A 22967-nucleotide genomic window follows, 5' to 3' on the forward strand; every position below is an offset into this window, starting at 1 on the left:
AATTTCGAAATTAAAACCGAAACCTTTTTAAAGTTAGACCGTTAAGGGAAGAGTATTAGTTTAAAATATTTGTATTCTTATAAGAAACGGCTCTGTCAAGTTTTTAGGTTTAGAATCGAACCTCGTCTTTAATACAAACGGCTGTTTAATTTACCAAAATTAAATCAAAGCATTTAACTCTATTTCTCATTAAAATCCTAAAAATTTTTACTAACGAACTCTTATTATTTAAAAAAATATATAAATTTATGTGTATGTATGTAGATACTTCAAAAGGTTTTTATTCTTACTTGGAATGTGATTCTAAGAGTCCTTTTTAAAACTCCCTTTGGTACTCCTCAGATGTGTGAAAGCCCGTAAGTGAACATAAGCCAGGACCCTTATTCATTTACCAAATGTAATATTTAATCACTGATAAGAAGGCTTAGTAATTAAACGGTGATTTAACCAGGGCGATTGTCCCCGCTCGAGTCCATCCCCCAGTCAGTGCCATGCGGTTCCTTCGAAGGCAAACACGTCGCTTTCGCGCCTCCTGGCAGCCCTTGGTGCCGCGCCGATTCCGCCGTTGGAAACTCCATACCCAATTGGTCCTGTTTTGCGTCGGCTTCACAGTGCTCTTCAATATTCTGTATGGAGTCTATCTCGGTCGCTTCTCCTTTAGACGCAAAAGGTTTGCCTTTTCCAAGGGAGTTACTGTCTACAGTTTTGTGGTGGCTTCCCTTTTTGGATCTTACTACATCTGGAACATTTATAAAGAAGTTTCCACGGGTCAGATGAGCTCACGGCACACCATAGGAATCTATTGCTACATGAACGTCTTTGTTTGCCTGTTCAACTACGTGACACAGTGGGAGAAAACATTGCAGATAATTCGGTTCCAAAATAGTGTGCCTATATTTAAGATCCTGGATTCATTGGACATGTCGGTGATGATAGTGTGGCGGGCCTTTATTTACAGCATACTCAAGATCCTTATTTGCCCACTAATCGGTTATATAACCCTGATTCTATACCAAAATCGGGTCCACCCGGACCAGCAGTGGACGAGCCTGGCGACCGCGAGGACCATGTTGCCGCTTATAGTATCGAATCAGATAAACAACTGCTTCTTTGGAGGCCTGGTAATTGCCAATTTGGTAATAGCCTCTGTCAACAACAAGTTGCACGACATAGTCAAGGAGGTCAATAGGCTGCAGTCCCCTGTCCAGATGAACCTCCAGAAACCCTATTACCGGATGCGTCGTTTCTGTGAGTTGGCTGATAACTTAGATGAGTTGGCCGAGAAATATAGAGTCACTGCGGGCTGCTCGAGGAATTACCTGCGATTCACGGACTGGTCCATGGTCCTCTCGTTGCTAATGAACCTCATCGGCATCACCTTGGGATTCTACAACCAGTACTTGGCCATTGCGGATTACTACATCAATGAGGAGCCCTTTGATCTTTACCTGGCCATAATTCTCCTGGTATTCCTGGCTGTTCCCTTCCTGGAACTCATCATGGTTGCTCGGATAAGTAACCAAATGCTGCAGGAGGTATGGTTTATTCTGAAATACTCGTATACAATTTTTTGAATAGATAGACATTCTTATTACAGACCAGGAGAACTGGTGACCTCTTGCAACGATTCGATCTCCAGCACGCCGATGCCCGTTTCAAGCAAGTGGTGAATGCTTTTTGGCTACACGTCGTCACCATTGACTGGAAACTAGAGCCCCTGGGTCTCCTGGAACTCAATACCTCGTTGGTCAATACGGTTTTCTCGGCCGTCACTAGTTTTCTATTGATACTCATTCAAAGTGATTTGACGCTCAGGTTTTCTCTAAAATAGAGTTGTAAACTGAATCAATTCCTAACATAATATTTAACAGAAATAAATGTGGCACAAATAGGACTCAATATGATTTTTTATTTGTCGTCTTTAATATTTTCTTTTAGTTTTTGAATCAGAATCCGTTACAAATTTCAAATTGCCTGTGTGACCGATCTGGCAACGCCATGGGGAATAGCATATTTCGATAGCTGCGAACCGATACCTATAGTCCCGAACCGATATCGATAACTATATTGAAAGTGAAAAGTGGATGGAATAAATTTCCAAATTCAACCACTAATAATTAAATTAAATTAGCTAAACTCGTTTTAATACGACTTATTTAGCAGCCAGCAAAACTAAACAACAACAAACATGTGCGGCGGTTTCACCTGCTCGAAGAACGCGCTAATTGCGCTCAACATTTTGTATGTGGTAAGGCAAAAACAACGTTATAGAAACAACAAATGCGAAAACGCAAGCAGCCACAACAAACACGGAAGAGGAACAATGAATAAACGGCAGCAGCAACAACAAAGGAAAGTTATTAATTAAATTGCCTGATTACTGCGGGCCATAAATATGTATTGATTTTCCTGTGGCAGGTGCAATACTCTGCACGTGTGTGTGTGCGTGTGTATACGGATTTGTTGTTGCTGCTCTCGAGACGAGAATCCTTGAGTCCTTTTTCATTTGCCTGCCTTCTTTCTTTCTCTGCTTTCTCCGCGCCTGTGTGTGTGGCGACCCCCAGATGATTGGATTCCTGCTGATTGGAGTGGGCGTGTACGCGCGTGCCGCCTCCATCGTGACCAACCTGCCGATTGTGGGCGGCATCCTGGCCTGCGGCGTCATCCTCATCTGCATATCCATGCTGGGACTGGCGGGAGCCGTCAAGCACCACCAAGTGATGCTCTTCTTCGTATCCTTTTGCCACAAAGCCTATAAATTCGCAAACACTCGACGGATGCAGCTGGCTGCACGGATACAGATGTGTCCAGGATGATAGCATGCCAGCAGCAGAACTATAGAGATTCAATTAGGGGCAGTAATCAATTTGTACTAGGCATTACTAGTTTCTCTGATGGACTACAATTATAGAATCTTAATCACAGATTTATAGAGGTTCGATATCAATACGATACAAGTATTTGTACCTCCCAATAATGTGTACGAATTTCGAGCTTCTGTCTACATCTACATTTCGGAAATTCTTTTCTGATGCATCGTAAAATTTATTTAGAATTCTCTTTATTATTGTTCATTTTAGGTACCCCATAACAGAAAACTGCGCAGCAAAAAAATGTATTTCTCAAAACTCGTAGAGATATGTTATAGATCAATTTGAATTTGAATTTCATAAGAATTTTGTTAGTAATTGTTGATTTAAAATCATTGTCTAACTTTAGAACAGCACCTAAATAGCACTGCTAGTTTTCCGACCGCCACTGTGGGCAGCCACGAAGGTCGTGGCATGTGGAACAATTAGCGTACTTAGACAAGTACCCACTTCCGCAGAGAAAGCGGGCCCGTAATGACTGAAATTATGAGTGGGCCGTAGCTGTAGCTGCTGCTGCCCCCTTTTGTGCTTCCATGACGTCAGCTGGGGGCTATCGCTATGTGACCCCCAGTGGAATTGAGGGAATGAAAATGTATTATATTTCAAAAACACTGCCCCGGTTCAGCCTTAACCTTTAGACTCTGCCCGCCGCAGTACATGATCATTCTGTTCATGCTGTTCCTGATCCAGTTCTCCATTGCCAGCTCCTGCTTGGCCGTCAATTCCGAGCAGCAGCAGCAGTTTGCCGAGCAGGGATGGATGACAGTGCCCACGGATTTGCGGAAGCAAGTGCAGGACAGCCTGAAATGCTGCGGATTCAATGCCACCGTACCGAGCACCACCTCCGTGGTGCCGCCGCCGGATGAGCCCTCGTGCGAGCTGATCAATCAGCAGTGCTGTGCCCACTCCACCGAGGCGGACTGCCGTTGCGAACCCTGCGGACCCCTGCTGGAGGACAAGATCGACTACGCCTTCAAGTTGTGCGGCGGCCTGGGCATCTTCTTCAGCTTCACTGAGGTGAGGTTCCATCCACTGAGCACTTAATGGTGAAAGTAATCCGACGATCAAACTAATCCCCACATGCTGCCTTTAGTTCGTTGGCGTCTGGCTAACAGTACGCTATCGCAACCAGAAGGATCCGCGCGGATTGCCCAGCGCCTTTCTCTAAGTTAAACGCTAGGCGAGAACAAGATAAACATTTCCCAGATACAGAAACATCCAAAAGTTATTTAGTGCATGTATCTCTCTGATCTGTCTCTGCTAAATGTTTTGGTGTTGCGATGGAGGATTTCATGAGCTCTTGGGGCCCACATACCATATATATACAAGCATCCTTTATATTTATACCATCTACAGATACATATATACATATATATTTAATCACATTGCCGCAGAACTATGTACGTAATGTGTTAGGTCGTAATTGATATACAACTTTAGACATATATACATATTATAGAGAGATATATATAGAAGAGGAGAGAGCTACGCGTTTAACCCACTTAAGAACCCGAAAGCAAGCAATCAGCAAAGAAACATATTTCCTTTTACTCTCAACACACTTCCTTTAAAACTTCCCCCCAAAAAAAACATTGTACTTACACTTGACTGCCTGCTCTTTGACTAAGCGTAAATCCGACAAGTGGCCAAGGGTGAGACATCTTCCAAAGTTATTGCAGCTTGAGTTTATTTTTATTTTTATATTTTCCAATCCGAGTAGAACCCAGTTTAATTGACTGCTTTATCCACAGGTCTTGGCCGTTTTCCTGGCGCGTCGCTACCGCAATCAACACGATCCCTGCTATCTGCCTGCCCGCGCCGTCTTTCCGCACGATTATCTGTATTGAACGGACTGAAAAGGGCTGAAAAGCACAAGATGGAAGTGAAACATTTTAGTCAAAGGGACGAAGGCTGAATTCTTAATTTTACAATCGCGTTTCCTAGCGAGAATCGAATGCAAACTCGAACAAGAGATTACGCTCCGGAGGAGGAGAACGTAGAGGAGGAGTAATAAATGTGCTCAACACTGCTGCTTCATAAGAACAAGCCTATTTTACCATTCAATCTGCTTTAATTGCACAAAGTTATCTAATTATTAATACCTCCATTGAGATTATGTTTAGATGTAATGTTGTAGTTTAAGTTCATCTCCTTGAAACACCTTAGTTAGCTCTTAATGCCTTTCTTTGCAACTCGCAACAATCATGAACGACTCGACGTGACTACTGACTCTAAACTACTGTACCACTACGAGACAAACATTTCAACAACCTGATCTTAACGTAGAACTAACAACCAAGTCAACAATTGTAACTAGCAACGTAATAAGTATACATCAACCTATATACAAAACGTAATTGCATTATTGCCCTCGCGGCGTATAAACAATACTCTAAATGTTAGTTGTGTGTTAAACTTTAAACTAGCGAGAAAAGCCCACAAAATAACACAAAAAAAAAGAGTAACCCTCTAAGCATACATGTCAACAATTATACAAGTCTATACGGATAAGAGAACTGCTTCTTCGAATTTTCACTCCTTTTCCGCACTTGCTCGACTTTCTCTGCAGCTTTTCCTCCTTGACTCTCACCCGCGCCCCGCAAAAAGCCACCAAGAACAGAAACAAACACATCACAACCGACACGCTTCTTCCTCTAGACACACATCACACTCACAAGGAAATAGTTTCCCCGCAGTTTCCTTTCCAGTTTCTTTTCGAGCGACAAATAAACCATTAGATAATATTCTCTGTATTCTGTGCTGTGATTGAAGTAAATATGATCTTTAAACAACAAAAGCAAAGGCGCAATCAAGTTTTGAGTTTCATTTCCCGCATTTCCCCGAGTCCAATTAATGAGCGACACACCCCCGCGGATTTCGCGGCTTGTGATATCATTAGCCAAGTGTCTCGGCTTACCACAGACATCCTTGCGGGCCGGAAAAGGTGGCAGACGGTGGAATAAGGATATTGATTTAATGGAAGCAAAGAACATTTTTTATTATGTTAGATTTATTACTTTTATGTTACGTTTAACGAAGCAGAAATGTAATTCTTTGTATAATTTTAAGCCTCCTTGTATCGAATATTTTATGTCCATTGTATTTCAAATTATGTTTTAATAAGGATTTAAATAATATAGAGCCTTAAAACAAGGTTCAAATATGATCCATTTTTAATGACATGTCAAAAATATTTGTTTTTTATTTTGATCAAAAGAAATCCAATTTATAAATTTATTGTGAGCTGTATATTTTATTTACTTTTAAATTTCCCTTTGCATTGGATTCTTGATTATTTGTATAATTTTAAGCTATATCGAATATTTTATATCATTTATATTAATAATTTTCTGTTACTAAGAACCATAAATTATGTAAATGTCTTTTTAAATATTGTCAAAAATATTTGTTCGTCAATTTGATCATATATTTTCTGTGAATTATATGTATATGTAATAGATATGTTACGTTATTTTTTAATGGATATGTTTGTTTTTAAGAATTATGTTGTACTTGTTTTCAACGCTTCGTAACCACAGTGCCCGTCGTGCCCCAACGCCATAATCATCATAAGCGCGGGAGAAGATTAACGCTAGCACTTAGTTCAACGCCTCCCCTGGGCAGGAGAAAGAGGTGGGCCCATTGAGTGAGGTGTCAACAGCACCCCCAAAAGAGGCTCGAACGAGAGTCTATGGCCCAGAAAAGCGCTCAAATCTGCGACGAAGTGGGCCAAGTTCAACGCACTGCGATGCAGAAAATACTGTTCTCCCAAAGAGCGAGGAAAGTGGGGCGGCCAAGAGAGCAGGGCGGTTACGTAACGAAATGGGGACTCCGTCCAGGGGGCGGGAATCCAGGGGCAGCGCTTCCGCTTTTGCGTGGTGGAATGTGGGCGTGGTGGCATCCTGCCCCGGCCGCAGGTTCCTCCCCCTCAGGAAGGCATCCCTGTCTCCGTTTTCTCGGTAGGCCTTGTTGACACTCGCAGCGGAAATGGTCAACAACAGAGGCGCCTTCGTCACATTTCCCTGCCTGCACAGCCAAATGGAAATGGAAATGGAAATGGAAAATTCCTCCAAAGTGTCGTGTCAACGAGGCGGGGAAAACATCAGTATTTATTTGTCAAATAGATCAACGAAATGAGCGTCTGTGTAGGTGCTGGTGGGACATATCCTCCAGAGGCCATTGAGCAAATAACAATGCACACTAGAAATAAAGTATTGATTTAACAAGCAGATGTGCAACAGCCTTGCAAGTGTGTTGAAGACTTAAATCTTAGCTTTTCCTACCTGCTATAAAGGGCTAAAGACTTCGTTAATGTATACCATTTTTCCCTAGGCCAAGCCCCTTCATTAAATTAAATGTGATTGACCCTTTTCTTTTTTTCCTAGTCTGCTTTCCACTGGCACGCGTCTGATATTAAAATTCCTAATGGTTCGGTCCGCCCTTTATCCCTAATCCGCCATATGCTGGGTTCTCAACTGTTGATCCCACGTTGCGTATGAGCAATGTCTTGGCGATTGCGTGCCCCATGGGACATGAAGACGCTGCGATTCCCGGCGCAAAATAATGGTTATTATTATTATGCAGCGAGATGGAAATTTCAGGCCATGGCTGCGAAGATGCGCAGCCCCCACTCGATTGTGGAAAATTCATCAAAGCGAACAGTTTAGTCACCGCTTTACCGACTCTCACTCTTCCCTGGCAAAAGGGGGAGGGCCTGTTCCGCCCAGCGTAATTCGTAATTCGAATTTACTGCCCATGTCGGTGTCGTGTCATGTTGGACTTATTATCTCCGTCTGGGCGGCAGTCAGGCATGGCGATGTTTTGGGGCTTGAATGTTTGTATATCTACTATATATATGCCTGCCTGTATGTGAAAGCTTGGGAATTAGGCAATGGAGAGCAGGGGGAAATTTATTTGAATGCCAATGTCAAGTTAAAGTCAAACCGCCTATTGATTACAATTAATTAAGAGAACCGCTCGGATGTGATCTCATCTGAAGGGAAAATTTACAGAAATTCATTGGCTTGTTCATAGTGTTCCTTGGCATTGAAACAATAATGCTACATAAACAAAGAGTTTTTTTTTGCTGGGCACATAAAAATAATGAGCCACGAAGAATGTATTGTTTTGGCTAAAAAGATTAGTATACACACCCTTAATAGATTTAACCTGTCCTTCAACCCGCGGAATTCATTCAAATTTATTCAAGACCTCCACTTGAGGCAGCGTTTCCATTACGAAAAATCCCTTACATTCTTGCGCCCAATAAAATCCTCAATCCGCTTGAATGGGAAACGCTTTACGACCCCCATAAAACGGAATAAAATGAATAAACAAATACCGACTTGGTTTTCCTTGGCCGAACACCACGTTTATGAGGTGGCGTACATGGCGTATGCGCAACGTCCACCCCCTCACCACAAAATATCGAGTATGCGCCCGAGTGCTCCCCTTGTTTCGCATTCAATTTTGCAACACCTTTAAGGTGGTTAAGTGCACATTTGAAAATAATTAAGCCCGGCTTTAATGGTCAACTCGTGTCCTGCGGACCCCGTAATTAAGAGATGGCCAAGAGGAGGCTCTGCGCAGCAGCTGTTGCACAGAAAGTCGAAACTCACTCTTCACTTCTTGCGGCTTGAGTGAGATTTCGGTGGAAATTGTAAACAGTTTTTATTGGCTTTGCTTGCTTAGCTCTCTGGCCATATAATTAAATAACCCCTGGACGGTGGCAGCACTTTTTCAGACGAGTGAGTCTGCGAAGCGCTCCTTTGAGCGAAAAGCGAGAGAGTGAGTGACTTTCGACCGAGCAGAGTCGAGCCATGGCATTCCGCCGTGTGGGACTCCCCTTCAGCCAGTTGGTTTTGAAACCTCGCGCAGCTCTGGTCGTCGCTCTCCTGTTTTTATCGCAGCCCCGTGTTTTTTGTACCGAAATTCACCCAGAGAGAGTGCGGAGAAAGGGGAAGAAAGCGTTCCTGTTTGCTTCACGTGCCTGCAGATAAACAAAGCAATTCAGCACTCGCGACAAGGCAACGTGGAATAATAGTGCTTCGATTCGACTCACTTGCTGCGCACCACGCACCAGATTAAAGCCATCACCCAGAAAACTTTACGTAAGTCGGCGGGGCAAAAGAAAGAAGCAGGAATATTAAACAGCATATCGCAACTATGCTGTCTGGCCCGAAAAACTTTCCCTGCTAATGCTGTCTGTGTAGAAAATCAATAGCTCAATTCTTGGTGTTATCCTGCCGCAGGATACACACACATGCGACCAATGCACTGTCTTGGAACATCTGCCTGCATAGAGGAGGGTTCTTGAAATAATTAAAAAAGTTCTCGGTGGAAGAGGGAACAAAATAATTGTATCAACCCTCTCCCTTTCTACCCCTATTCCATTAGGCGCCTCCTATTCCATCTGCACCACTCGCTGGCCTGTTGTTCAGTGGAACGGTTCAGCAAACGCTTTCAAGGCTATATGCCCACTTTAATGGGTCAACAGGCTGTGTGGATAGTCAAATGGATTAGCGAGGGAGGGGTGTGTAATCATGACACAGGGGCCACCTTATCCATACCCATCCTTGCCACATCCTGTTAATAATTGTTTTCCTTAGGCCCTTAATAAATCCTCTGATTATGCCAACCCCCCGAGACTTACCGAGAAGTATGCAACAGTTCCTTCTGTTTTTCTTGTTCCCAATTTCAAATTCAAGGCATAGCCAGCAGGCGAGTAAACATTTCTGCGAAACAAGTATAAACAAAGTGGACAAATTGAGGACTCCCTGCGGCGCTTTTGAGTTCTCCCAGCCTGGTCAAGCTAATTGTGGCTGGCCTTGAACCTTCGCCCAGCTAAAAAAACAAAGATACTTCTGTGCTAAGTGCGGCATAACTTTCTGAGAGGGCAGGCCTGCCATGTTGGCCGAACGTGTCCAATCTTGGGGCAAAATAATGCGAAAAGTGCCAGCGGATAAGCCCCGAAAAATGAAAAGCTTAAACATTTAGCTGGTCCGTCGGGGTCTGCAAACGTTTCAAGGACTCCGAGGACTCCACTGATGGCCACCAACATCCGCACAACTTTCAGCACCACACGAACCGTAGCATTGATGTTGGCACGTGACGTTGGTCTGACGTTTTTTAATTAAAGCTGTCAAAATGCTTTGTGCGCACTTTCCACTTTTCACTGTACACATAAAGAAAATGGTAGATTAAAATAAATAAGTATTATATGTGGCTAAAGAAAACCATTTAACCTTTGAGTTAGGGGTGAATATTTACAAATTTTAATAGATTTCTCTAGGTGTTCCTCTTCTTCAATGGTATTTCCCCTTTTGCCAGCCTGCGGCAAAGCTTGTTTAGGCCTCCGCGTGTGGCACGCATTTAAATGGGCTCAGCATCGCTTTTTGAAAAGCTGCTGCCACTTGGCACATCGGCATTACGACCTATTAAAATTCCATTTGCGTTTTAATTTCTCATCTTCCTCCTCCCTTTCTGCTTGCAGCTTCCCACCGCAAGATGTCGCTGCTGGTCGCCGGAAACAGTACCTCCCTTTCCGAGGAGGAGCTCGACGAGTGAGTACCCCTAACTTTTCCCTCAGAAATGAACAGCACGGCCCAACTTGGGCTGACTTAATCCAAAGTTTTTGTTTCGGTGCGGGGCTATAAATATAAACTTTGGCGACAAAACTTCTCAACTGACTAACAATATGCCAGCAATTGTTGGTAGGTAGCCAAGTTGGTAATGCGGGTGTTATGGCAATTTGAAGGCGAAGGCACAAGGTGTTTGGGATTACCAATTTGTTTGGAGGCTGAAACAAATTTATATAGCATGCTTTTGAGCGCAACCTTAATTGTGCATGGGTAACTTTGTGAGAAAAGGTAAAACTACCCCATGGAAAAATTATTTTGTCAGATAATATATAAGCAAAATTGTAGGAAAGTTTTACAATTTTGATTTGGGTTTATATACACAGGCTCATTATTATATTAAATTTAGACCACACAAGCCGTAAACGTTTAAATAAACTTAGAAGTGCACTTATTTCCCCTTCTATATTCTCGAATTTCCTCATACCTTACATTCCAATATTTCATTTTACTAAAGAACCCATAAATAATGGAAAAATGATACATTAAAACTTTTGAACTCTTAATAAATGAGTTTTCCTATTAAAAGACAGCACTGCACAACAACAGAGACTCGCTTCCCTTGCCAAAAAATATATCCGCCCTTTTCCCCGAATGACACAAATCATATCTAATTGGTTTAAGCATAATCGCATAATGCGACCACGCACAAATTGCCTTTAATTACTGGCTCATTCAGCTATCGCCCGAATTATGTCAGCCACAGCTGAGACCCATAAATAGCTTATATCTACCCGGTATTTGGCACAGTTTTGGGTAGAGCCAGTGCAAAAATAACCAGACAAGGGCATTTCATTATGCGACCTTGGGTGTGGAGTGGGTGTGTGGGTGGGTGTGGGTGCCCATACGCACAGTAGTCGCAAGTTCAAAGCCGGCAAAACAATGAAGAGCCAATTATCGATTCGGCTGGCCCTTTGGCATATGCCAGCCAGTCGAATGGCCAAGCTGCCAAACCGCCCACATTCAAATTGGAAATTGGGTGGGTGGTGCACAGTGGTGCGTGAGTAATGCAATTGGGATTGGGTTGGGCTGTGGGATGACGACATGACTTGTCACCACTGAACTCTGCCCGACTTCTGCTTTCTTCGCCCCCGATTTCGCATCTCATTTCGGTCGTCTGAGTAAGACCATAATAAACCTTCTGCATTGTCCGCAGCTTCATTTGCATTTCACTCGCCTCTTTGTTGGACTTGGCATGACCTTCTGTCTGACTTTCACCTGCACTCGCCCTTTGTAATTACCCGACCAACCGACAAGTCTTATCTGAGCCCTGCAGAGACGCTTAATAGCTTTGTCCGGGTAAATGCAATTCCATTTTGCCCCGAGCAAAGTCTGAATGGGCTCAAGAACCTTAAGGGATTTCCATTTAAAGCTCTCTGATTAATGGCTGCCCTGTGACGTGACTAATGCAAAACTCTTTCAAAGCTGAGAAAGCTTTCATCCGTCTCAAAGAAGTTCCCCCGCCATGGAATCGGTTTTGGAAATGTGAACATTCACTGGTAAAAAATAGAGGAACTTTGGAATAAAATCTAAAGTATTTAGAATATTTGAGGTATAATTCTTGCAGATTTTTCTTAATGAGTACTGATTCACCCATAAATAGATCAAGAGCTCCAGCTCACAAAGGAAAAGACTACATTCATGGCAGTGACATTTGTTGCTGCCTCTGACAGCCAAGTTGGCTCAGGGTAGCCAAGTGGAATGACCCAAAGAAAAGACTTGGAATGGCCACGTTTGCGTACTCATCTCAAATTACAAAGAGTTCCTCAAGAAGGCCCTCATCGGATGATATGAAGAAAACAAACTTGCTTTCGGTATTGAACCACTTTCAATGGTTTTTGTTTGGGTTAATGAGGTTTCTTTTTCTCCCTGGCTATGCAAACAAATATCAAAGCAACTCTCGCATAGTTTGCGCTTATATAAAGCGGCGATTTTTGTTTGGCTTTGCAGCTGGCCGAGTCAATCAATGAATGGTTACGGGGAATTGGCCAAGTTAATTACGAGTTTGGCCATTAAGTGAATTCCACCACTGCCGCGCTGTGTTCACCGTTCGAGTGCGACCTCAAAAATAAAATTGTGAGCCCCATCACGTACATGGAAACCTCTCCATCTCCTTCCATTTTACTCTTGCTGTCTCTGTCTCTGTTACTATTGCTCTCCCTCTCTCTCTACTTCACTTAGCCAACACTGCCGAGCCCCTTTTTGACTGCTTTTCACTAAGCTTTGTTTTTGCCTTTGGGTTTGTTTTTTTCACTTCGTTTGGTACCCCCTAGTAGGCGGGTAATTTGGACTTCTAGAACGTCTAAGCTATATCTTCTGAAAAAATATTATAATCATATGTAGTCCAAAATTTTTAAAAAATGTTCAATAAAGTGTACTAAAATTTAATGTATTTTTATAAATGATTTAAAAACAGAAAAATAATTTTCAGAGTATTTTAGAGTAATTTAGGAAACTTTATCTTTAAGTTTTCATGTTCTTAATCCATTCTAATCCTGTAACTAAAAGAGGACATCCTTTTCTTAAGATATGGCAAACTTTTTGTATCTCGTTAAAAGTATATTGTATCTTTTGGTCTGCAAACGCGTATTTCTAGCCTTTTATTTCTTGTTTCTCTCGGCTTCTGTTTGCCTCTCAGGGCGATGACTGGGCCCGCCTGTAATAAAGGTAGTATGGCTCATTGCAGCGCTCACATTCTTGGCCATGTTGAAATACGACTTAATATACACATTCGCAGCAAATATTCAAGTTTGCGATAACGGGTGTTCAAATCAGATAATTTTATGCAATTATTTTCCACATGTTTTTCTAAAATAAAATACATGCCCAATTAGGTTTATTTGCATCTCATTTGCAAATATCAGAGGTTGAAGAATGTGAAACGAAGTTCGTAGCTGAAAACCAGTTTGAAGTATACAAGACCAAAAGTGCCGAGGCGCATTTGCATACCGGCTGTTTGAACGCGCCCAGCACCCTGTTCGCAGAGCCAATAAATTGGCAAAATTGCAAAAATTGGATTACGCAAATACGTTATGCTCCGCTTCAATTCGCGCCGAGGCGGCAGGCAATTGCACTTGATTAGTGCTGCATAAGTCGCTTTGAACTGATTACAATCGGTAGTATGTAGTTCTGTAGAAGTGACCTTCCCCGAGGAACTAGCACGTTTCCATTACAATATTATATTGGCACAATAAACATGTATATTTCACAATCAAATTGCGCAGCATAACTGAGGGCTAGCTTCCGAAACCCTAGGATAGGTAGAGCTATCTGTCGCGACTTATAAGGGGCCTCAAGAGATCAACAGCGGGCCACAACAGCTCGCTAACAGAGCTCTGTAAACCGCCTTATATAGGACCGGGGAAACCCAAGCAATTTTTTCAGTTTCGCTCGAAGCGTTGACGTGTCTATACGAATCCCGCAGTTCTGTTTGATTCGGCTCGTTGGTCTCGCTTGGCGTTGGAAGTGAGTCGAACAGGACATTAAGGAGGTGACATCATGCCGCCCACCATAACCGACAGCCAGTCGCACGATTTCAAGGCCCACTATGACTGCGCCCACAGGACCTCGCTGCAGGACGATGAGACAGACGATGCCTACGTGAAGAAGATTACGCGGTAAGGACGCCGAAACCGGTTTTCGCCCTGCAGCTGCTCCTCCAAGGATCAGGGGTGGTTGCCCTTGGCGGGAACAAACAGTTCTGGAATTTTCCAATCTTTGCCAACTAAAGTTGTTTATAAATAGGAATTCTTATTTTATCTTAAGATAATAGTATTACGTACACTTTTCGTACGATCCGGTTTCGGTTTCAGAATGTAGTTATGAGATTTCATTATAATCGGATGTTTGTCGGTGGCCTAACGAAACATGTATACGTATTTCCCTTATCAATCAAGGTCAAGACTTCACCGGGGTTTGGTTTTTATATGCTCACATCATAGCCTTTTGCTTTTTGTTTTGCTCTCGCGTTTGACGCACTTGATAGAGACCACAGACTGGTATTAGTGAAATTTAGGCCCCCTGGGAGGTCTCTACAAAAAATACATTGATTAGAAAGGCGAAATTCAAAGCTGACATTCGAAGCCGGCATGTGCTTACTCATGATTGTGTGACAAAATAAATATAAACATCATCAATTATATTGAAGGAACTGAGTTCATAAAACTATTTTTTCAGTAATTCTATTAAATTTTAGTGACTAACAAAAATCAGAATGAATAATTACATACTATTACGCACAAGATAAAGTAAGAAAAGTAGCAGCTATGACGAATTTCGGCTGCCCACTCATTGATTAAACTTTTGGGGGCTTGTTCGTGCAGCTACATTTCTAGGAAACTCGTAGATAACCTATCTTTTATCAGAGAAAGATAGCTTTTAAGTGGGCTGCACTGTGTACACTTGCCAGCTGAAAGTAATTAACTCGTTCGTTTTCTTAAACCGAACGTGGGCGAAAATTAATGGGCCCCGCAGCTGGTGATTAGAATAGAGTGGACCAGTTTGTTAATTAGATGCGGTTTGTTGTTCCAGGTACTCCGATGGCACCGTCAAATTGCGCAACTCAAACATTGAGCTCATGGACCAGGACATCCTCTATCACCTGGCCTTGGGCAGCGAGAGCCACGACCTGCAGGAGATGTTCGGCGATGTTAAGGTGAGTTCAATGAATCGTTAGCTCGGTTGAGACTAGACCCAGGCCTAGACCTTGATTGCTATCAAATCAGTGGAGCAATCAAGTTAATTATTTGCTTAGACAGTCGGGTTTACAAACTTAACGAGCTCTGATAAGAAAACTGCAATGATGGGCTGTTTTCGATTGGATTATCAACTTACAATCTGTAATCTGAAATATGAGAAAGGGTATTCCCCTCTAGTAGCTTTCGTAAGTAACGCCTTCTGAATTCCTTGCAGTTTGTCTGCATGGGCGGCACACCCAAGCGCATGGAGAACTTTGCCCACTTCATCATGAACGAGATCGGCTACAAGCTGCCAGCGGGCACCCAACTGCAGGACATCAGTGCCTATTCGTACCGCTACTCCATGTACAAGGTGGGACCCGTCCTGTGTGTCAGCCACGGCATGGGAACGCCCTCGGTCAGCATCCTGATGCACGAGATGATCAAGCTGATGTACCACGCCAAGTGCAAGGACCCCGTCTTCATCAGGATAGGCACCTGCGGAGGAATCGGTGTCGACGGCGGCACCGTCATCATCACCGAGGACGCCCTCGATGGCCAGCTGCGGAATTCCCATGAGTTTGTAAGTAGAACTTTGCAGTAGAGTGCAATTAAGATCTCAGAGATCATGGGTACTTCAATTTGCAAACAAAATTCCATGGCATATCTTTCGGCGCAGCGTCTAACGAGTGGCGCCACCTAGGGCGTGGTAGAGGTACTACGGATAACTAATTGATTCATAACTTTTTAATTAACAATGTGATTGTTATGATTTGTGGGATGTAGACGAATATTGATCAGTAAAATCCATTTTAATGTATGCCTTAATTTTAGTGCCACATTTTTTACATTACTTTACATTATTTACAGACCATTCTGGGCGAGACCATCCACCGCCCTGCCAAGCTGGACAAGAAGCTGGCCCGCGAGCTGAAGTCCCTGTCCAGCGCCGATGATCCATACGACACCATTATTGGAAAGACGCTGTGCACCAACGATTTCTACGAGGGTCAGGGTCGCTTGGACGGGGCCTTCTGCGAGTTCAGCGAGAGCGACAAGATGGCCTACCTGGAGAAGCTGCGCGAGAACGGGGTGGTCAACATCGAAATGGAGAGCACCATTTTCGCGGCCCTGACCCACCATGCCGGGATCAAGGCAGCGGTGGTTTGTGTGGCCCTGCTGAACCGCCTGAACGGGGATCAGGTCAACGCCCCCAAGGAGGTCATGCACGAGTGGCAGCAGGTGGGTGACCCTAAATAGATTCCTCTATTTAAAAACACATACTTAAAGATGGATTTTTCCCCCCCGCAGCGTCCTCAGATCCTAGTGTCGCGCTATATTCGCAAGGTGCTCACACACAACGGGCAGCTGAAGTCCCTCTTTGGCCACCAGGGATCCATCAAGTCGCCCCGACGCTTCAAGCTCGTCCAGCAGGAGTCGCAGGCCCACGAGTAATCAGTGGGCTCCATCGCCAGGTTCATCTTACCATACCTTCTTACTATATGTATGTTCCAGTATACAATGGTGTTTCAACATTCCCTAGTTTAGCTCTGATTAAGTTCCTAGCTTTATTTCTGTGTATATCGCCCCAACCTCGTTAGATAATTTAAAACCGATCATATTGTACGTAACTTCATTGAGCTGCTAAACGCCGAAATATGTTAACACAAATCTTATATATATGTATGCCTATAATATTTAAAGACGGTATCACTGAGTGTGACGTTCAAAGGTTATCAGAAATAAACGCTTTTGAGATCACAAAAGATAGAACGAATAATATAGAGAAATAAAACCAATTGTTAATTGTTATGTTGCATATTTGAAATGGCGCTACTCAAGGAAAGGGGTCAACAATAATAAACACTCTTAAAATAACAACTTATTGCTACATCTCTGTTAGATAAATTATTCTCCTATATTGTATTCGAATTCCTAAAGATTTGTTAAATGTACATGTTGATTAGTGTTGCTACCGTACACTCGACTCGAAAGCGAATTCCACAGCACTTAATCTTTCTCTGTCTAGTTATATCCAAATAAATGAAAACTATCTGAAGAAGAAACCAATGCTGAAGATAACATCAACATATTATTACGGATAGCACTTGAAAAATATACAAGTTATATTGTAAAAACGAAATTTATGACAAATATTTCAACGGTATATTAAAAACGAATTGTAATTAAATTATACGAACTTATTGAGTTGTCAATCTTTTTGGGAGGAGAATTATCCGAGTGGGGGGGTTGTATAGGTCTTTCAATATTATGTGGTTCAGTGTCAAAGGTCACTGTGGTAAATGTTTGAGAAATACTTTTCGTATACCTATCTAAGTCAACGTGTTGTGTTTGTCAACGAGTGGGATCGACTATACTGATCATCTCTGCCATATTCTATTTTTCAACAAGATCCCCACAATAGTGTTCCAGCGCTCGGAGCGAACGGATCGCAGAAGTATAGTGTGTAGGAAAAACAAACGATAAATATAAAAAACATTCTATTCAAATATGAAGACCACAAATATTTCTTATTTTTATACCTACTTATATTCATGTCTTCTATTTGCACAAACTTAAAATAAGTTTTTATTTTGATAGGTATACATAGATAGTCAATTTTCTGGCAACAAACAGACGCGGTGCCGGCAAAACATAGATAGCTAATTTTGAAATCCAGCCAAATTATAATCAAATTGCTTTCTCTTCAGATTTTGAACGTTTTAAAAAGAAATTGTCAAGGAACCACATCAAAATGTCGAAAAGGTTAGTGTAAGCCTATAACAAAATTGAAAAAGGACTGATTTATGAGTACCAACAGCAGTGTTAATTTGCCCAATCCCAATCTGGATACCATGCCATCGGACTTTCTGTACCACTTGGATATTAACGTGGAAAATACCCAGGATACCAGTGACATTCAGCAGAGATTCGGCGATGTCAGGGTAACAATGGGATAGACAAGTGATTTGTATTTTACTCATTTTGGGACCTTCTGAAGGTGGTTCTGACGGGAGGAACTGCATCTCGAATGCGGGAGCTGGCCCTTTATATGCGAAAGGTACTGGGAGTGTCGGACCAGAGTGATCCGGTGGATTTGTGCGAGCGCGGCCACCGCTACGCCATGTACAAGGTGGGTCCGGTTCTGTGCGTGAGTCACGGGGTTGGATCCTCCACTTTCAGCGTTGTGCTCCACGAGCTGCTCAAGCTGGTCAGGTACGCCCGCTGCCAGGATCCCGTCTTCCTACGAATCGGCACCTGCGGAGGACTGGGAGTGCCTCCTGGAACCGTGGTGGTCACCAAGGATGCTTTTAACGGTCTGCTGCGCAACGAACATGCAATCGTGGGTAATAAATGAACAAATTATGAAGAGGTAAAGTACATTCCCTTCTACTTCATCAGGCTATTCTTGGAAAACTTGTGGTGCGACCAGCTCAGTTTTCCGAGGACGTTATCAAAGATATTATGAAATACGGTGCCGATCCTAGTGATGGGTTTCAGACCATAAGCGCCAACACAATGGGAACAGAGTGCTTTTACGAGGGTAAGTGATACAACAGTATCCCCAATCCAATGATCCCCATAGGGATGACTTTGACCCAGGTCAGGGACGCACCGACGGAGCCATATGCGAGTACACTGAGAAGGATAAGATGGAGTTCCTGCAGAAGTGCCATGATCTGGGGATCCGGAACATCGAGATGGAGGCCAGCATGTTTGCCTCGGTAACCAAAAAAGTGGGAGTCAAGGCCGGAGATGTCTGCGTAACCGTGGTAAATCGCCTTCAAGGGGATCAGGTAATGGGAAATCCAAAAATATATATACCATCCTACATATATGGTATTTCGCTCCAGGTTACCGTCACCATGGATCAGAAGCACGAGTTCGAAAGACGACCCTTCCTGGTGGTTGGCCGCTATATTAAGAAACTACTCTCCCAGAATCTTTAAATATAGTGGCTTGGCTTAAAATAAATCGAGTTATAAATGAAGTGGGACTGGGCGGATGAGATTCCATGTAGTTAAGGCAGTTATGTGCAGGACACGGGACGCTAGCTCCCAATTTTATTATTGTTAAAGTCAATAATGCCTTACAGATACCAAAGTTCAGTACGACTCGCCGCTACAAAAAAGTATCTTACGTATATATGTTGCCTCGTATATGCATTTGCGAGAACCATTCTCTGGATGCATTCTCTCTCCCAATCACTTAAACTGAGTCTTATGATTATTGAACTAAGGAAATAATATCAGGTTTTGCACAGAACTAAGAAAAACTTTTTAAAATGTTCTCAAAGAAATGCGTTTTTATGCACCTGCAGAGAACCCAAGTTAGTTTCAGCGCCCACTCTAACGCCTATAACGCCCAATTCTTGCTGGCGTGCACATTTTTATTAATTTTCTTTATGTGAACGAGCCGTACGCTATCAAGTTGCATTCAACTCAAAGCTGGCAAAAATATTGTTCAGTTCAGCAAAAGCTTTCGCAGTGAACAGATCGCTCTTCCCGCAATAAATATTAAATGTGAGTACAATGTAAGCAATGTTATTTTTTTGTGTAATCAGAAAAATCTAAAATAAATATTATGTATAACAAAAAGACAACATTGATATTTATACATAAGAGGATTTCATTCAGATGACTAGGGATACTATATAGGGATACTAAAATAAATATATCTACCAGACAAGGAATAAGTTATTCAAGACCTAGAAATGTCTTGAAAAAATATTTCATTTTTTATACTTTCAGACTTAAATACTTTCTTAAAATAAAGTACCAAAGAATCACTTCAAAATGCCGAGAAAGTAAGTATGAGCTGGTTTAAATGTAAAAAACAATATTGAAAGAAACAAATATGGGCAGTCTGGTGAAATTGGCCAACCCCAATCTGGATACCATGCCATCGGACTTTCTGTACCACTTGGATATTAACGTGGCAAATACCCAGGATACCAGTGACATTCAGCAGAGATTCGGCGATGTTAGGGTAACAATGGGATAGACAAGTGATTTGTATTTTACTCATTTTGGGACCTTCTGAAGGTGGTTCTGACGGGAGGAACTGCATCTCGAATGCGGGAGCTGGCCCTTTATATGCGAAAGGTACTGGGAGTGTCGGAGCAGAGTGATCCGGTGGATTTGTGCGAGCGCGGCCACCGCTACGCCATGTACAAGGTGGGTCCGGTTCTGTGCGTGAGTCACGGGGTTGGATCCTCCACTTTCAGCGTTGTGCTCCACGAGCTGCTCAAGCTGGTCAGGTACGCCCGCTGCCAGGATCCCGTCTTCCTGCGAATCGGCACCTGCGGAGGACTGGGAGTGCCTCCTGGAACAGTGGTGGTCACCAAGGATGCTTTTAACGGTCTGCTGCGCAACGAACATGCAATCGTGGGTAATAAATGAACAAATTATGAAGAGGTAAAGTACATTCCCTTCTACTTCATCAGGCTATTCTTGGAAAACTTGTGGTGCGACCAGCTCAGTTTTCCGAGGACGTTATCAACGATATTATGAAATACGGTGCCGATCCTAGTGATGGGTTTCAGACCATAAGTGCCAACACAATGGGAACAGAGTGCTTTTACGAGGGTAAGTGATAGAACAGTATCCCCAACCCAATGATCCCCATAGGGATGACTTTGACCCAGGTCAGGGACGCACCGACGGAGCCATATGCGAGTACACCGAGAAGGATAAGATGGACTTCCTGCAAAAGTGCCATGATTTGGGGATCCGGAACATCGAGATGGAGGCCAGCATGTTTGCCTCGGTAACCAAGAAAGTGGGTGTGAAGGCCGGAGATGTTTGTGTGACCCTGGTGAATCGCCTCGAAGGAGATCAGGTAAGGGGCAATGTGAATATAGTGGCAGGACTAACCCTTTTCTCTCCAGGTCACCATCACTATGGACCAGAAGCACGAGTTCGAGCAGCGTCCCTTCCTGGTGGTTGGCCGCTATGTGAAGAAACTACTGCAGCAGTGACTCTGCCATCATTTATTTGTATTAGTACACCAGCACACTATTTTAGATACACCAGGAACACCTTTAAATCTCCTGGATCAGCAGTTTATTGCCAGTGTTGAGGTTGTCCTGTGGCAAACGCAACATGGACTCTTGAGGGGTTGGAGGAAGTGGAGGCTTTTGGGGAGCTCCGCCCTTGGGGGCCTGGAGTTTATTGCCCAAGGCCTCGGCGGCCGAGACCAACTTGCTCTTAGCCATGCGGTTTGGCTTAATCAACTCGGCTAGATCGTAGTCTTTAGGGGGTGGTGTGCTGGCAGTTTTAGCCAGCTGTTTCTTGGACTCGGCAGTCTTCAGTTCCGGCGGATCGAGCTCCTCAATCTTCAAGCGTGTGGCACTGGCTGGAGCCACCTCGCCCAGCAGCGAAGTTAGCTTCTCCACGGACTTCTTGGCAGTCACATTTTCCGGCTCCAATTCTAGGACCTTTTGGTACATTGACAAGGACTGAGGGAGGGCAATTCATTTAGTTTATACTTAAAAGAAAACAAAAGGAAATGTTCCGTATAAGTATTACCTCTAGATGTTTTCCCTCGGCATTGAGAGCCTCTGCCATGCGGAAATGGGCCTTGACATTCTTTGGATCTAGCTGCAAACAAGCCTGGCAATCAGCTATGGCTGAAAAATACTTCTTCAGTTTGATATCTGTCAAGAAAGAGATAATATTGTTTAATGTTTTAATAAAATGATTAACCACTTACGAGCTGCAGCGCGATTGTTGTAAGCATGCACTGCGTTTTGAGGATCGTAAAGAATGGCACAGTTGTATTCTTCAATGGCGTTATCAAATTCCTTGGCTTTGAAGCACTCATTTCCTTTGAGGCGGTGCCTTTAAGAAATGTATACATATTTAAGTGATAAGCGATAAGGTAGCAAACCCTCTGTAATAAATACCTCTCTGCGTACTGTTCCCGTTCCACTTGGCTTAGGTTCTTCAGCTGAGTTTGAAGGCGCTTGTACAGGGAGGCCTTCTCGTTCTTCAACTCATCTTCGGTGGACAATTTCCTTTGACTAGAAGCCCTCTGCTCGGCCTGCTCCTTGCTGCGCTCCTCGTCCAGATCCATGCGCAGTATCTCCTCATCGGGATCGTACTTATCCCACTTACGGTAATCTGTGGACTTAATCCTGTCATCCTTGATCCTAGCCTTGGACGGAGTAGGTGTCTTAGCCGCAGGCTTTGGTGTCTCGGTTTTCTGTTTTTCCAAATCGATTTTCGAGGGTTTGCGTACCGAGGGAAGATCCAATTTCTGCTGAGACTTCTTCAGCTCGCTCAAGGCACTGTCCTTCGATTTAACAGCCTCAGTCCAATCCTTAAATTGTCGCACAAAGTTTATACCTATTCCGAAGAGAGATTAGAGGAACCTACCAGGATGGGTTTGAGTTCATTTTTGTCCAAGACATTACTGTGCTTAATCTGTTCCTCGTAGCGAAACAGTCTACTATCCGGTTTCAGTTCCTTCAGTTTCTCCTCCGAACAGCGTAGCAAGTCAGGGTAGAAACCTTCTTCGCCAGACCGCAGGATTTGCACAATTTTCTCCATTTCCCGACCATTGGTGCACTTCTCCACGTAGGCAAAGTCCAAGTGGTGCAAGGGTATGTTATACTTCTGCAGGAGGGACTTCTTATTTTCGTTTTCCATTATTTCGGCTTTGCACTATGAAATAAATATATAACTGCTGCTTAGGGTTTTCTATTTTGACCTGTGCATATCGATCAAGCAACAAAATGCCGGCTTGCTAGGCAACAAAACTGAGTGGGTTTTTCTTTTGTT

General features: G+C 43.2%; 6 protein-coding genes across 12 annotated transcripts; 5 read left to right on the forward strand and 1 right to left on the reverse strand.

The window, feature by feature from the left end:
• Window positions 1-454: 454 nt before the first annotated feature.
• On the forward strand, window positions 455-1831 carry LOC108025193 (putative gustatory receptor 97a). Its single transcript, XM_017095502.2, has 2 exons — window positions 455-1535; window positions 1598-1831. Exons 1-2 carry the CDS (start codon window positions 492-494, stop codon window positions 1829-1831), a joined length of 1278 nt encoding a protein of 425 aa, XP_016950991.1. The 5' UTR covers window positions 455-491.
• A 219-nt stretch (window positions 1832-2050) lies between these two features.
• Window positions 2051-6330, forward strand: LOC108025428 (tetraspanin-13). Of its 3 annotated transcripts, XR_001768212.3 has the most exons (6): window positions 2051-2248; window positions 2565-2732; window positions 3525-3887; window positions 3964-4270; window positions 4330-4522; window positions 4622-6330. XR_001768212.3 is itself a non-coding variant. In XM_017095915.3 (4 exons), the coding sequence occupies exons 1-4, from the start codon at window positions 2189-2191 to the stop codon at window positions 4715-4717; spliced, it is 687 nt and encodes a 228-aa protein (XP_016951404.1). In that variant the 5' UTR covers window positions 2051-2188; the 3' UTR covers window positions 4718-6330. The 3 variants fall into 3 exon arrangements, 1 of the variants encoding a protein (XP_016951404.1); XR_001768211.3 differs by having other exon boundaries at window positions 3964-4522; XM_017095915.3 differs by lacking the exons at window positions 3964-4270; window positions 4330-4522.
• Window positions 6331-8746: 2416 nt separating this feature from the next.
• Window positions 8747-17383, forward strand: LOC108025445 (uridine phosphorylase 1). Of its 2 annotated transcripts, XM_017095942.3 has the most exons (6): window positions 8747-8980; window positions 10363-10432; window positions 15038-15161; window positions 15419-15766; window positions 16054-16425; window positions 16495-17383. In XM_017095942.3, exons 2-6 carry the CDS (start codon window positions 10377-10379, stop codon window positions 16636-16638), a joined length of 1044 nt encoding a protein of 347 aa, XP_016951431.1. In that variant the 5' UTR covers window positions 8747-8980; window positions 10363-10376; the 3' UTR covers window positions 16639-17383. The 2 variants fall into 2 exon arrangements, with proteins under 2 accessions (XP_016951431.1, XP_016951430.1); XM_017095941.3 differs by lacking the exons at window positions 8747-8980; window positions 10363-10432 and adding an exon at window positions 13885-14124.
• A 252-nt stretch (window positions 17384-17635) lies between these two features.
• LOC108025030 (uridine phosphorylase 1-like) lies at window positions 17636-19133 on the forward strand. Its single transcript, XM_044095506.2, has 7 exons — window positions 17636-17646; window positions 17895-17949; window positions 18005-18128; window positions 18185-18526; window positions 18586-18727; window positions 18787-18980; window positions 19038-19133. Exons 2-7 carry the CDS (start codon window positions 17939-17941, stop codon window positions 19131-19133), a joined length of 909 nt encoding a protein of 302 aa, XP_043951441.1. The 5' UTR covers window positions 17636-17646; window positions 17895-17938.
• Window positions 19134-19652: 519 nt separating this feature from the next.
• On the forward strand, window positions 19653-21951 carry LOC108025504 (uridine phosphorylase 1). 3 transcript variants are annotated; one of them, XM_044090903.2, is made up of 7 exons: window positions 19653-19706; window positions 19935-19990; window positions 20049-20172; window positions 20229-20570; window positions 20630-20771; window positions 20831-21024; window positions 21074-21951. In XM_044090903.2, the coding sequence occupies exons 2-7, from the start codon at window positions 19980-19982 to the stop codon at window positions 21161-21163; spliced, it is 903 nt and encodes a 300-aa protein (XP_043946838.1). In that variant the 5' UTR covers window positions 19653-19706; window positions 19935-19979; the 3' UTR covers window positions 21164-21951. The 3 variants fall into 3 exon arrangements, 2 of the variants coding, with proteins under 2 accessions (XP_043946838.1, XP_043946839.1); XM_044090904.2 differs by having other exon boundaries at window positions 19691-19717; XR_007764617.1 differs by lacking the exon at window positions 21074-21951 and having other exon boundaries at window positions 19679-19717; window positions 20229-20574; window positions 20831-20979.
• Window positions 21141-22930, reverse strand: LOC108025503 (sperm-associated antigen 1). 2 transcript variants are annotated; one of them, XM_050888910.1, is made up of 5 exons: window positions 22601-22930; window positions 22091-22532; window positions 21898-22025; window positions 21714-21841; window positions 21141-21643 (listed from the first exon to the last, which is right to left on the reverse strand). In XM_050888910.1, the coding sequence occupies exons 1-5, from the start codon at window positions 22833-22835 to the stop codon at window positions 21227-21229; spliced, it is 1350 nt and encodes a 449-aa protein (XP_050744867.1). In that variant the 5' UTR covers window positions 22836-22930; the 3' UTR covers window positions 21141-21226. The 2 variants fall into 2 exon arrangements, with proteins under 2 accessions (XP_050744867.1, XP_016951512.1); XM_017096023.3 differs by having other exon boundaries at window positions 22091-22506; window positions 22563-22926.
• Window positions 22931-22967: the final 37 nt, after the last annotated feature.

Source organism: Drosophila biarmipes, chromosome 3R (genome assembly GCF_025231255.1).
Source record: "Drosophila biarmipes strain raj3 chromosome 3R, RU_DBia_V1.1, whole genome shotgun sequence".
Classification (NCBI taxonomy): Eukaryota; Metazoa; Arthropoda; class Insecta; order Diptera; family Drosophilidae; genus Drosophila; species Drosophila biarmipes.

Coding starts and splice junctions, on each gene's coding strand:
- LOC108025193 (XM_017095502.2), top strand. CDS start 492: ATGCGGTTCCTTCGAAGGCAAACACGTCGCTTTCGCGCCTCCTGGCAG. Junction 1,536..1,597: donor GTAACCAAATGCTGCAGGAG/GTATGGTTTATT, acceptor TTCTTATTACAG/ACCAGGAGAACTGGTGACCT.
- LOC108025428 (XM_017095915.3), top strand. CDS start 2,189: ATGTGCGGCGGTTTCACCTGCTCGAAGAACGCGCTAATTGCGCTCAAC. Junction 2,249..2,564: donor CGCTCAACATTTTGTATGTG/GTAAGGCAAAAA, acceptor GGCGACCCCCAG/ATGATTGGATTCCTGCTGAT. Junction 2,733..3,524: donor ACCAAGTGATGCTCTTCTTC/GTATCCTTTTGC, acceptor TGCCCGCCGCAG/TACATGATCATTCTGTTCAT.
- LOC108025445 (XM_017095941.3), top strand. CDS start 14,006: ATGCCGCCCACCATAACCGACAGCCAGTCGCACGATTTCAAGGCCCAC. Junction 14,125..15,037: donor TACGTGAAGAAGATTACGCG/GTAAGGACGCCG, acceptor TTGTTGTTCCAG/GTACTCCGATGGCACCGTCA. Junction 15,767..16,053: donor TGCGGAATTCCCATGAGTTT/GTAAGTAGAACT, acceptor CATTATTTACAG/ACCATTCTGGGCGAGACCAT.
- LOC108025030 (XM_044095506.2), top strand. Junction 18,527..18,585: donor TGCGCAACGAACATGCAATC/GTGGGTAATAAA, acceptor CTACTTCATCAG/GCTATTCTTGGAAAACTTGT. Junction 18,728..18,786: donor AACAGAGTGCTTTTACGAGG/GTAAGTGATACA, acceptor ACTTTGACCCAG/GTCAGGGACGCACCGACGGA.
- LOC108025504 (XM_044090903.2), top strand. Junction 20,173..20,228: donor AGAGATTCGGCGATGTTAGG/GTAACAATGGGA, acceptor GACCTTCTGAAG/GTGGTTCTGACGGGAGGAAC. Junction 21,025..21,073: donor ATCGCCTCGAAGGAGATCAG/GTAAGGGGCAAT, acceptor TTTTCTCTCCAG/GTCACCATCACTATGGACCA.
- LOC108025503 (XM_017096023.3), bottom strand. CDS start 22,835: ATGGAAAACGAAAATAAGAAGTCCCTCCTGCAGAAGTATAACATACCC. Junction 22,507..22,562: donor ATGAACTCAAACCCATCCTG/GTAGGTTCCTCT, acceptor CGACAATTTAAG/GATTGGACTGAGGCTGTTAA. Junction 21,842..21,897: donor CAACAATCGCGCTGCAGCTC/GTAAGTGGTTAA, acceptor CTTTCTTGACAG/ATATCAAACTGAAGAAGTAT.